At 33.5% G+C, this 14,316-nt stretch overlaps 1 protein-coding gene across 1 annotated transcript in view; it reads right to left on the bottom strand.

The window, feature by feature from the left end:
• Positions 1-11,651, bottom strand: part of LOC124374426 (neurabin-2-like) — a 31,891-nt gene extending 20,240 nt beyond the window's left edge. Inside the window, 5 exon segments of the mRNA XM_046832639.1 lie at positions 4,330-4,397; positions 4,704-4,865; positions 7,619-7,799; positions 10,724-10,822; positions 11,449-11,651. Coding sequence (XP_046688595.1) covers positions 4,330-4,397; positions 4,704-4,865; positions 7,619-7,684 — 296 coding nt within the window. The 5' untranslated portion in view covers positions 7,685-7,799; positions 10,724-10,822; positions 11,449-11,651.
• Between the last annotated feature and the right edge of the window lie 2,665 nt (positions 11,652-14,316).

The raw sequence follows: 14,316 nt of genomic DNA, 5'->3' as shown, positions 1-14,316 counted from the left end.
TTTTCTTCTTTGTTTAGAAATGAACATTAGAAAAATTGATAACACCTCTATAAATTCAAATTTATCTCAGCCAAAAATGTTGTAATTTTCTACGTTTAAAAGTTATTGAGTTGTTATTTATTGACAACTGCTTTTTAAAGATCAAGTGTGTTTTGTTGAAAATATGCCTTTAAAACTATTTTATCTTTGTATTATTTATTTTATTTCATTAATAATTCTGTTATATACCATAACTGTAGAGTAAACTCTAGAATTATTTGCCAAAATTGCAACAACAAAAAACTCTTAAATGTTAATTTTGTACACAAAAATTCTAAAAAAACAGGAACAGTTCTTAAGTTTGGAAACATCTCAAATCCTTTTAGGTTTTGAAATACTTGCCCATGTGAAAACAAACAATGTAAGATATTATATCTGAGGTGAGATTTCAAAATCTTCTAAACATTTAATAACATCACAGAAAATATTATAAAAGACATTGAGATATTATTCTAGTTTGTTTTGGTAAAAAATAATAAAAAAATAAATATATTACTGAATAATTCTCATTCCAGTAAGGATTCTTTTTATGTGCGCATTACGAGGGGGTACCCAAAAAAAACCGGAATTATTTTATAAAAATTATATATTATCAAATTTTTTACAATACGACCTTATCTCCTTCAAAATAATCTCCATTACAACTAATACACTTGTCCCAACAGTATTTCCATTGATCAAAACATTTTTTGTAGTCATCTTTAGAAATGGCTGCAAGCTCAAGCTTCGTTTTTTTCTTAACCTCTTCAACACTGTCAAATCGTTGACCTTTCAAGCCTCTTTTCATGTGTGGAAATAAAAAAAAGTCGCATGGAGCGAGGTCAGGCGAGTAAGGTGCGTGGGGCAGCGGAACCATGCCGTTTTTGGCTAAAAACTGCCTAACTGAGACGGCTGTGTGTGCCGGTGCGTTGTCATGGTGGAAGAACCAGTCTCCAGTCTGCCACAAATCGGGTCTTTTCTGGCGAACACTGTTGCGCAATATTCTTAAAATCTCCAAATAAAATGTTTGGTTGACAGTCTGACCTGGAGGAACAAACTCAACAATGCCTTTAGCATCAAAAAAGCAAATCAACATGGTTTTGATGTTTGATTTGACTTGCCGACATTTTTTTGGACGAGGTGAAGATGGCGACTTCCATTGGCTTGACTGTTGCTTTGTTTCTGGGTCATAACCATAGCACCATGACTCATCACCAGTAATTACCTTTACCAGAAAATCGGGATCATTTTTGAGATGTTCTTTCAGAAGGCGGCAAGTTTCAACTCGATGTGCCTTTTGATGGTCAGTCAGAAGTCGAGGAACAAATTTGGCAGCAACCCTTTTCAGTCCTAAATCTCCTGTTAAAATTCGCTGAAACCGAGCTCCAAGTTAACCCACTACTCTCTGATAGTTCCTCAATTGTCTGTCGACGGTCGGTGAGCACAAGTTCACGAATTTTCTCAACATTTTCGTCCGTTCGAGAGGTTGATGGACGTCCAGAACGAGGTTTGTCTTCAATCGACATGTCGCCATTTTTAAATCGAGCGAACCACTCGTAGACCTGAGTTTTCCCCATAGCATCATCTTTGTAAGCTGTATTCAACATTAAAATAGTTTCTGCAGCATTTTTACCAAGTAAAAAACAAAATTTCACAGCTGCACGTTGTTCACTTAAACTTGCCATGACAAAAAACGAAACAAGAACAAAACAGGGTTAGCGAAAACAGTCACTACGAACGAACAGAATGCACTAGGACAACGGAACTGGGGTCACTGAGCTCGCAATGGGTTGCGCGACACACACGCCTAGCAGCAGGAATGTGTACTACACGCTGCCGGCTGCCAGCAATACAATTCCGGTTACTTTTGGGTACCCCCTCATATAAATTCAAATTGCACATTAGAAATAAATACTGCACAACTGTTCTGCATTTATAAAGTAGACAATTTATTTTCCTGTGTACACCATCAGAGAAATCTGAAACGTCTAGGTTAACAGTGGATACTATTTACCTAACAGGGTTTAAATTGCATATTTACGCAAAATCTAGTTTCTTAAAATCATCTAATGGGTTATAAATTGTAAAGATTTCATAAAAAGCATTCCATGGCCTTATTTTGAGATTTTTTTATTGATAATAGTAAATAAAACACTACACACAAATGCCAAATTTGTAAAAATTGGTCCAACGGCCAAGCCTGTAAGCCACTTATACACACCAAAATATCTTAATTTTTTAAGAAACAATGTTTTTGCATTAGTGGCCTCCTTTAAAAAAGATTTATTTACCTACAAATACTTTTTTGTGGGAAAACAAGACATTCTCTCTCACATACTTTGTATATATTGAGAGAATGTAATCGCACAATTACCCCATAGCGTAAAATGTAGACTCCCTTAGCAAAAACCCATCATGTCTGACTTGTGATCTGTGCGCTGAAGGTGGAAGAGCCAACATTATTGTATAATCAAACAATTACAGTACTCCAGTACAGTCAGCTGTTAGTATTACAAGCATGCGGGCAAGCGACATGCTTGTGATAGAGCTCAAGTTCATTACTTTACTTTCTAGAACTACATCACATCATGATACAACCATACGAGAAATTATATATGTTTTTTAAATTCATACACTCATGCTCATTATACAGCAAATTATTAATGGTAATCACTGTGCCAGACGTAGCACAATGTACAACACATTATAATACTAGGAAACAAGGAAGAATGTGTTTAAAATGATGATTCTCATCCAGATTGTACACAAATATAATAACAAAAGTTACAAATATGTGTTGTCTGCATTATTAAAACTCTGTTAAAAAAAAGTTGACATTCATTAATACTAAATTATAACCTGAATTTGGCCCATAACTAATATTCAATAAGGATTAGTCTTTAAATATAGAAGAGAGTCACTTTGTTGCTAACTTATAACCAAAAGAGAGCTGCTGACGAATTAATCCACAGTGCAACAAAGACCTGTTTTATTTTGATCTGTGACAGGTGGCGATTCAACTGGAAAAATGGGAAAATGACAAAATAATTAACAGTGTGTAGTTCACTGTTTAGTGGCTAGATGGTGTGGGCATACTGACTGGCTTACATCGAGGTGTATAGTTTGCTCGAAGCATAACGTACGCTGAGATCGTGTCACCAGTGCAGTGATTGTGATGTAGATTTCCACATGACTCTTTACTACTAAAAGAATACTACTAAAACCGGCATTTACAAATTGATTTTAAGTATGTATGAAAAGTAGTGGTTGCAAATCCAACCAGAATCAGCCAAAAAAAGAGATTTTTGCAAACTTTTAGCCTAGAAATAATAATTTTTTGCAATAAAATTGATCGATAGATTAAATTATGTAAAAAAAATTAAGCACATTTTTTTAAGCTGTTTTCAAAGGGGTTAAGCTTGGAATCAGCCAAATGAGAAATACTGTGTAAATTTTCTATAAAAACTGGATGTATTTATTTCAATTATACTGCAAGACCGTTACTGCAAGGGCTGTCCAGAATGTAACAGATGTTTTGAAGTAAAATAATTAAAATATCAAGAAACTACATTTTGTTATGTATATTTCAAAGTTATATATTTTGAAGCTATTTTATAAAAATCACCATTCAAACTAATGCACATCATCATATCGTGGCACAAGTTTTCTAGTACAGACTCTGTAGAAGTCGGTCACCTGGTTTACACCAGTTGTAGTAATTTCCGAGGAAGGTTAATGCCGCAGTCAGTCCTTTCTTTTTGATGTCTTCTGATTAGGATTTTCAGAACTCACCTTCCTCAAAATTTGTGATAACCAAGAATTTTCACCACAATTTAATGCAATAAAATTTATGAAATTTGGGAAAATGTTCTAACAATTTTGTAACTCTGAAAGAATGATTTTTACGATGATGTCAATAAAGCTCTGCTTAATAACTACTGTGGTCCTCGTTGTGAACATTGATACTGACGTTTTTTTAAGTAAATGCACCACTGCCTCAATCATTATTCCTTTTTTCCACAAACTTGGAAGACGTCTAGAAGCTGCTGATTTGAGTTCAGAGATTGAATTATTCAAAATGTCACGGCTCAGCTGAAGTCTATCAAAAGAGGCTTCTAGAAATACCGTGTGCACTGGGCGTTTGTTGAAACAAATCGATTAATTATAATTAAATTTCTTTTTTGGACAGACCTCGTGTTTATGTATAAATTACTTTATAACTCGATCTGAATGTTAATGTAATGTTTCACAACATCAAAGAAATGAGAATCAAGCACAGTAGCCTAGGTGGCAGAATACACGCTGATGTACCTGGAGCTGAGAAGGTTGTCGGCTTCATCTGGCGTCATAGTCTCAATCACTGGACTCGGCTCTGGTTGCTACATAAAACAATATTTGAATTAATTAACTGAATATAATGAGGGTTGTTAGGATGTAACCTCAGTTTGGATATAACACTTGAGTTTTAATCAAGACTTTTCTTTCTTATTTTAAACATAAGTTACTAATACCATCTAATAAATAATTTGTTTTGTTCAACTACTGTATACTGTAATGTTATTTTAATCATTACACTACCAGAATTGTACTGGTCAAGTAATGATGGATAGTCCAAATAACACAAGTCTAACATAAAAAAATACTTAAAACAAAATTAAAATTTTAACTGAGAGAAAGGTTTTTACCTTAGCGTTGTTTTGATCTTCCTCCTCTGAAGAATCCTCATCAGCGTACTGGACATCCTGGACATCGTGAAGGCCTCCTTCCAGCAGCCTTTCCCTGGAATCCAGAAGTCCAGCACAGCTGTCCGACAGTCCCGCCACACTATCAGTCAGACCGTCTGTCTCCTATATACAACAGCACCGTTAACAAACCTCTTGGGTTGGACCATGACACATTCAATTCCCCACAACTATAAATGCAGCATGATTGGGTATATAGTACTGATGGGACGTCGAATACTTAGTAAATTTTGCTTTCTACAATCTGTTTGTAGGAAAATAATAAATTCATGCTACAGAAATTGATATGAGTTTTCTACAAAATAAATTTCTAAATCAAACTAAATTATCATCGATTTAGTATTTGGTATTAAATTATTCATTTGGTGTTAAATAATATTTCAACTATTATACTGTACTGTTGTATTGTAAATTAAAAATTGTAAAAGTATAAAAGAGAAATAAAAAATTGTAAGAGCAAGGGAGCATGATCAATAATTAAAATTTAAAATACCATATAAAAAATTCCATAATATAACTTTACTGTAATATGACACATATGAGATGAGGATGATAGTACCGAAAATAGCTCAAGTTCCTAAAGTTCAGACAATGACGGACGAGTTCATAACAAGTTAGAATTGGTGGTATAAAAGTTGTTATTATGAGATTTCCTTACACAAATCAGTTATATTTAATGGATATTTTTTTTTTAATTAATATGAGAGAACTCTTCTAACAAGTAGTCACCCCTAAGCAAGATTTTGCCATTTTCCTAAAGCATATTTTTTTATTAATATTGCTTGTCATTTCAAATGGCAAGTTACTTTAGACTTTTGATCCATGTGGATTGCATTTTTATTGTAAAAGCTCAAATTCTGTTGAGCTAAATTTAACTCTTATAATCTCTAGTATTATAGGAATAGACATTGCTCTGAAAATTTACATTTCAAGTTGTGTTTTTACACAAACTATACACTCTCAGATATGTTGGTCATAGACTGTTAAAATATCCAAATTTGAAACTTGCTACTTCACTGATTGAAGTCTATTTAAATTTATTATGATTCTTATTGCATTATTTTGAAGTAATAAGATTTTATCACAATTCCCTTTGATGTACCCCCATAAGTTGTCAAACTATAAGTTATATAAGAACACACATGGCCAAAATAGATGGACTTTAATATATCTAAGTTACACAGAGAAGCACCATCCTTCTGTTTTTCTATTTTTTTTTTAATATTTTTTTTTACATGAAAATTCCAACTTAGATTATTATTAATTCCTAGTCCTGAAAATGTTGTATTATTAATTTTTATAACGTTGTTTTGTTCATTTCTTTTCAAAGAATTTATAGAATTGATACTCTAAGGAGCTACCCATAACTGTTTTTTCATGTTCATGTTATAAGACTAAGATCATAAGTAAAATTGTGCTTAATAAAAGTGTGTATAAATTATAAGTGCAGCAAGCACAAAATGGAAACTAAACCCATAATTTGGAAACTTCAGAATCATAATCGTATTCACAAATAAACAAAAATATTTGAATACTTTATTTTAAAACCAGCCCTTTGTTAATTTAAATGATTCAGAATTACTTTTTTTAAATATAATAATTTACGTAATAAAAGTAAAACACTTATTATATAACAATTAACATATACAAATGTCATCAATAATAAATGATATAACACCCAATAAATTAAATGAGCAGATGAACAGTTCTCTGCTATCAAAAACTGCATGTGCAGTTTATTTTAAACTGTTAAGAGATAAACCACGAGCTGAGCCAGATTATGTTGGCTTGGTTAGCGAGGTTCTATTATGCATCGCTCAAGTATCAGATTTCCTTCTATTTATTATTGTTACTGTTCTTCATTAAGCCAAGCAGCTGTATATGCTTCATTTCAATTCTGGATATCTTTCAAGTCATCTGGATATGCAACAGTTGTCCAAAAAAATGTAAACCCACCAATTTAAAACAATACCTGGTATCTTGAGCTTTTTACTCATTTGGCGAGTTCATCGAGCACACTCAGAATTGATATTCTCTGCAGTGCTGCAATCCTAGGGATTGATCCTACACATTTTATTGGTTTATTATGAATGTGTGCCTGCGTGCAACTGTATAGAAAGTCAAGAGAATGGATTTAGGTTTTAAGCTAAATACCGTGAAAAATTTGTACTATTGACTATTGCAATACACTGTAAAATATATTGTCAACGCAATAAATATATTCTACACTTTTTGGTTTGAGAACGTAAGCAGAAACCCATCCAGTTCCGGGGCAGAACCTCCCCTCAAGCCAATAACCTGTCTTATGTAAAGGTTGTAATTTTTAGTTAATCTGTAATCAGAGTTTCTCACTACTGGGTCCCTATCCGCATTAATGTCTGCAACGTGAGCCTGCAGCTTATGTCCAATGCTACTTTACGCTTGTAATAACTTTACAAAATGGAGTAAGGTACCCACCAGATCTGTAGGAGTTGCACAAGGCGGTGCACTGTATCTAAAATCCTTATGGGAGAATGAAGTTGTTAGAGTAATTAACGGAAGAACCAGAAAATGTTAATAGTAACTCTTTCAAGCTTATCTTCTCTTAACTCATTCCAGGCATTTGCTTTTCAGTTTTACACATGATCTGGCTATTAAAAGAATTGTCTGAACCCTCTTACGCATTAATCTCAAATAACCTAATTGACAAAATTGTAATTCAATTCCGATACTGACAGAGTCCTGCATTTAAAATGCTAACCAGCCCCCTAAATAACTAGACAAACAAGCCTTGTCTAATACTCAACATATGTTTGACCATTACACAAATTTTTAGCTAAACCTCAGAAAGCTACTGTATAGACAGGGCGACCAAGTACCTTGGTGATGGCAGTTTCGGAAGACAAGAACCCGGAGTCCTCCTCGCTGACAGAGCTGCTGCACATGTTGTTGGTCACACTGTTGCTGTTTGTGTCCTGCAGGTTAAACTTGATCGGTTTGGTCAGCGTGAGCTCGTCCAACTTCTTCAATAGGACCTCTTCCTCGTTCTCATTTGGGCTACTGTAAAATAGACATTTATTATTGTGTACATCTACCACAAGGTCGCCAAATTGGTCTGGCTGAACACGTCAGAGAATAACAGGAACAATGTTATCACTTAAATCTTTGAATCCTAATGGATATTCCAGGATGGTGTATTTCCTCATCGCTGTGGTGTAATAAGATCCACCTGGAAGTAGCTTGAAAGGGGTGAAATAGCCTCTCAATGTCAAAAAATATCAACAACCTCATCTACTCACCACTTGCGGTGTTTAACCCTCTAAGTGGCAGTAATATGTTGCTGAGATGGCGGGCTATTTTTCAGAGTCAAGCAGGACTATCTTATAATTTTAAAAAATAAAATGCAAATTCTAATATGAGCAATGCTTGTTATATATCAATTTTTTTCGTTATAAACTACAGAATAAAATAGTATAGTTTTTTTTTACATACCTTAATTTTTTTTATGATGTCCACATAAATGTTCGAAAAAACTTTTTTTTTTTCCCCCCAAACTTTTCATTTTTTACGTTCTGTAACTTTAAAAATGTCATTCCTAGGAGATTATGTTATGTAGAAACACTTTTTCTAGTCAGAATCGCTAGAAGTTGCTTGCCTTTTCCTCCCTGTTGTGTAAGGCCTATAAAAGTGCTGGAGTTTAGGGTAACAAAGAGGGTGAATACCGCAGTTACACCCTGGACACCAATAAACGCTTCTTTTTCTTTTCACATTAGGGTCTTTCGCACAAATGATGCACAGTCTTTGATTTTTTCCCATCTAAATGGGCAATTTCATGGGCGCTTTGACTTTCATGAGCCACAGTAGGTGAAGGAGTTGTATCATTTGGAAACCAGTCCTTGTACTATACTATCAACAAAATCATCCCTTGCCATGGGTTTATCTGAATTTTTGGAGTATAGGATGTTAAGCATTGAATACTGCAGTGTCAATTAGGTTGTACACTATTTTTTACTTTGTCTAGCACATGATAAATGGTAAATGCTTTTGTCACTACTGTCAACACCCCCCATTTGTAAGTTATAATTATTTTATTACAACTGGCTTCACTGCTTGTAACCCACTTTTGCTCGTAACCAATTCATCTTCTGCGTGACAGCCAGTTGTCAACAGTATAACAGGTTTTCTTGTTTTTTTTGTTTGTATTTTACCAAAAGAATGTCATCCTGCCTGTAATAATAAATGCTCTCTTGTACCCCCTAAATTGGCACTAACAATACTTTTAGCAAGTTCTTTGGAGTTTTTATTAATTGTTCCTGTTATAAAAGTGTTTTTATTTAGCAACTCACGGGCCAATGGAATTTTTTGTGTAATAATTGTCTGTAAAAATATGATACCCTTTATTGAGTAAGTCACAAGAAGTCAACTGTTCCAAAAACTACCTTTTGAGTAAAAGGACCTGGATCATTTGCTAAAAAGTCTTTTCCTGTGTACAGAGAAACATTCAAAACATAATCTGTCTCACTGTCACACATTTCAAATGTTTTTATCCCGTAACGGGCATTGTTTTTTTATTAGGCATGTACTGAATAAAATACACTTCTGTTTTTCATTGCAATGAGAGACTCATCTATGGACAAGTTTTGTCCAGGAACAAAATGTTCTTTGAATTTCAAATTGATGTAATCATAAAAGCTTCTGGTTTTATTCCATGGATCAAAAGTTGGATCATTGCGTGCGACGGTTTGTTGAGCGGGCTAACATGTAACATGGAAGTAATCAACTGACATTTTCTCAAAGACATATTATTAGGGAAAAAAGGAGTTTGTCTATTGCCTTTTCTGCTCCAATAATCAGTTATATTTTTTGCCTAACTAATCCCATGTTCAATATCAAGGCCACATAAACTTTCATTTCATTTACCAAAATATTTACCCAAATCTTTCAGCCTAGAAAAACTGTCGGATTTCACCAGAATTTCTTTTATCTCTTATCTTTTTAGCAGCATAAAAGTTGGTTTCATTGGTAATGAGATTCCAAATGAAGTCAGTAAAAAAAAGATAAAAATAATCAATAGGCCTACCTAAGTTTCTAGGTGGACAATTTCTGACACCTGTATGTCTCACTCTGAATTTAGCTTCAATATTTTTATTTGGTTCTGGAGGAAACACTCGTACCCAATTACGTTGTTGTGGAATTCTTTGTACGAGGGGTACACTAGAATCAGATAAACTTGATTCACTATCACTTGATTCACTTTCACTTGATTCACTTACAATATCTGCTAATGAAATATTATCGGGTATCTCTTCGACAGCAAAAATCACTATCTTCATCTGAACTACCCAAAACTTTCTTTACCTTGTAATATATCACGTATACTACTACTTCCTAGATTGACATCCATTGTAAAACACTACACCAAACAACAACAAACGACCATTACAAGCCAAAGAGAAACGAAACAGTCATGTAGGCCTACTCAGCTAGTTTTGCCACAGACCGCGGGAGAAAACTTAGGATTATTTCAGTTAGTACCATTGATTATTTCATCGTGATGTTGATGATACTATATGAAATGTATTTTGAAATTTAGTGGTGAACGCAAAACTGTGCAAACTAGGCGTAAAAATAATTATCGGTTGCCTAGCAATAAGCAGAAATGTGAAGCGACTTCTAAGACGTCGCTTGCCACGTCACGGCGGCGTAAATAGAACGTCTCAGACGTCGCTTGCCACTTAGAGGGTTAAATAGGTGGAGTTACATCAAAACTGTATGTTCTTGAATAAGACTGAATCAGTATCATTTAACTTTAAATTGATGATCACCATAAAAATTACTTTTGTAACGGCTTTTCATCACAGTTCACCAGTTTTTCAACACATTGAAGAAGAAAGGTTCAGTGTGGTTCCAGCAAAATGGTGTTCCCAATCCATCAAGTCAAAGCATCGGTTACAATTTCTGTTATTCAAAATGAGTTCTCGTACCTGAGCTGCTGGTCAAGTTCATCCAAGGCAGTTGGCAACACTGTGGCAGGCTGGAAGTGATAAACTCCTTCATTTCCTTCAGAAGAGAACTTGTAACTCTGAAACCAATCCAATACAGGTGTTAATACAAAGATGAAGTACAATATTTTTATAGAGAGGTTAATCTATAAGAGAAAATTTTTTATCTTAATTTAGTTTCAAGGTGATAGTGGCCATTCTGATTTAAAGTTACAGCACAAGGACATGCAGCAGTCTGCCCAACAACTGCACTCCTCCATACAACTGTATAGCACTTTAAATATTTTCATCTAATACACCCTTGAATATTAATTTACATTTTTTCTATTATACATATTTTATTATTTCAGTGAATACAAAACCTAATTTTATAAATATAGTCATTTATATAAACTGGATATATGAAAAAATTATTTTAAACTGTACACTTTTCAACAAACACAAATAATTTTCTAAACACTAATTTCATAAGTTTTATCTCAAGGTGGTTCAAAAATATAATTAGATTTTTTTTGTAAGCAGCGTAATTTAAATTATAGATGACCAAATATAGGAATTCAACATGTAAAATCAATAAATAAGTCTAACTGCACAAATTTGATATTGTATAAAATCCAACACTATACAAAAACTATTGGTAATTATATCCATATTTATTCACTGAAACAAGGGCTAATATTACATCGAACTATGACTAGTAGTTACCGGGAACGGGTGGTGCGACAGAGGGTGAGACGGCAGGCACAGGTGGCGTTGTGTACTGTCCAGTCGTGTGGTGTCGTTCCGCCTCGAGCAGCAGCGTGACAGACGCAGTCACCTTGTGTCGTTTCAAGTCGTGGCTCTCTCCCTCTTCTTCTGCCTCACCTTCCCCCACTCTCCTCTTCCCGTGGTCGCTTCTCCTCCGCCCCCCTCCCTGTCACATCAAGAGTAAAACCATGTTTATAGTATCAGTAGGCTACACAACTGCTAAAAATATAAAGATTAATTACCAAAATAAGTCATAACCTCAAAACGTGATATTATTTTGTGGAAATATGAAATATAAAAGAAAGAACCTAAGATCAGTCAATTGAGCTTGGAGGCTGAGCAAATGGCCTACTCATATATAATCATATGTAATGTAACTCATATGTAATGGAAAAAGTTTGGTTTTTACGGATTCTGCTTGGTCTGAAACACAAATTTAAAAATATATCCATAACATAATGTCCAAGACCAAGGACAATGCAAGGAGTTTTCCTTGTTCTTATAAGCAGCACAAACAAATCAACAACAATTGATTAACAATTTGGTTTAAGGACATTTTGTGGAAAAAACACAATATGTTGAGAAACTGACAACTTATAACAATGAGTAGACGTCACTGCTACAGATCCGTGTTTATAAATTAATATAGAATTCAAAATTGCTAATAAGAGCATCAGATCTAGCACTACCTTTATATTAAAATTTAATTGTTTGACTTTTTTATCGAAAAAAACTGGTAAAGATTAACATGCCTCTAATTTCGTTTCTAACAGCACCTTATGTTGTTAAAAAAATACAAACCCGTCTTCAGATCTCATCAGTCCAACATTTAAAGAAATAGATTTGAAAAGAAACAAGATTTTTAAAATAACTACCATTAATTTACACCACTAAAACTAAAAGCTTCCACTAATAATATCTTATTTCTTATCAATCAATTAGTTAATTGGTCATACAAAGCCAACACGTCGTTAAAGACAACAGGTGGATTATTCACTGATTTTAAAACTATTACTGTTTGAAGGAATAAATGGATGGACAAATATTGTATAGCTGTTAACATTTCAAACCATTCACTGTCCAGCACGAATTAAAACACAAAATATTAATGGTTTTGTACAAGATTGTAATATAACAAAACATTATTTACTTATGAATACACTTTTTGTTTACTATGTGACTCACTAAATAAAAATCACTAGGAAATAAACATAATTTCTTAGTTTGCCAACATAAAAATTGGCTTACCGAGAGCAGAGCAGCAGATGGCCCGCAAACACATGGCAAGATTGCATATATTAGAACCACACTGTTAATTCATGTCTTGTTTAATAAACAATTGCAGTCGATAATTGACTGTACAAAATATTTATGAATTTAAAAAATTGAGCCTATTTAGATTTATTTTGTGGAAAAATGAACAACCATAAGTTTTATTAAGTCGTAAATGTTTGTAACTAGGACAAAGCACATGTAACACGAATAGATCTTGATCAAATTGGATCGGTCGATGAAACCCAACAAGTTGCTCTAGTAACCTCAACGACCTTACAAATGTAATGGTTACACGAGAGTTAACACAACATGTTTTTAATAAACCGCACAGCCTAACCAAGAACAACACTAAAATAGACTAAAGTTTAAATATTTCAGATTTAAATATTTTTTAAACTATTTCACTTCTAGTTTGAGTCATCCTGTAACTGATCTGACCACTAAGCACAATATTACAATGTAGTCCTGAACAATTGATTGAGAAGAAAACAAAGACACGGTTTTTGAAAGTATGAATGGAGCGCGGTGCACTGCAGAGACAATGGACGCAACGTTCACGACAACTGGCCAGAGCAGAGACGCGGACAGCTAGATGCTGGCTCGGGCCCAGTGGCTAATAATAACCCAGTGGACACTCGCGGCGGCACACTGCAGTTAATTGCAACTCAGTAAGTATTTAATCACCAATTTAGACACTTCACCACTCCTCTTTTGTTATCTCTTTATCACCAGTAACTCAGGTGCTAACATTCCTGTACAGATTATATAGTGACAATAATTATAGTTTCTATTTTTGTTTTTATTTGATTATGTTACTTTTTCTATTCAGCGAGAAATGTGTCATTAATTAAACATTTATTAAATAAAATTATTTATCTGCATTTTTTTATAGTTTATATAATGCAACTTTTTAAACAACATTTTATTATTGTTAAAATTGATTACATAAAGACTATTTCAAATTTTTTTTTAACAAAACCTACAATTTATGTAGGTTTAGTAGCGATTTTCTGTAGAAGATTGGTTATACTTGTAAATACCAGTAATAATGTGTTTTCTTTTACATTTTTTTAATTTACCAGAAAACTTGGTCCACTCTATTCACTGGTTAATAGACACATAAATGGACCAATGGTAAATTTACTATGTGTTACTTAACTTTTTAGATCCAGGGCCCTTTCCAAATCTAATATAACAAACGATATACATTATTGTGGCATTACAGAAAACAGAGCACTAAAAAACCTTTAGTGTCTGCTAAAGAATAGCTTCATATTTAATGTAAATTTGAAGTAGTTATTGTATTTGCAAACATTTTTGAAGTAGATACTACTTATTGCTATTTTAAAATTATGTAAATTTAATTATTCTATCTCAAACAAATGTACCATTATATTTTTCGACCATAACATATAAAAATACGATGTTATGTCAAATTTAGCTGTAAAGGCATTCATGAGATATTTATGCTAAGCATAACTTTAAAATTTTAATAGAAATTTTGTAATACATTTACATTTGTATGCCACACAAGAAAATAGTTATTTCACAAT

Source organism: Homalodisca vitripennis, unplaced genomic scaffold, assembly GCF_021130785.1.
Source record: "Homalodisca vitripennis isolate AUS2020 unplaced genomic scaffold, UT_GWSS_2.1 ScUCBcl_8338;HRSCAF=16410, whole genome shotgun sequence".
Classification (NCBI taxonomy): domain Eukaryota; kingdom Metazoa; phylum Arthropoda; class Insecta; order Hemiptera; family Cicadellidae; genus Homalodisca; species Homalodisca vitripennis.
Note: the sequence above shows the minus strand (reverse complement) of the source record. Positions and strands in the feature narration are given on the sequence as shown.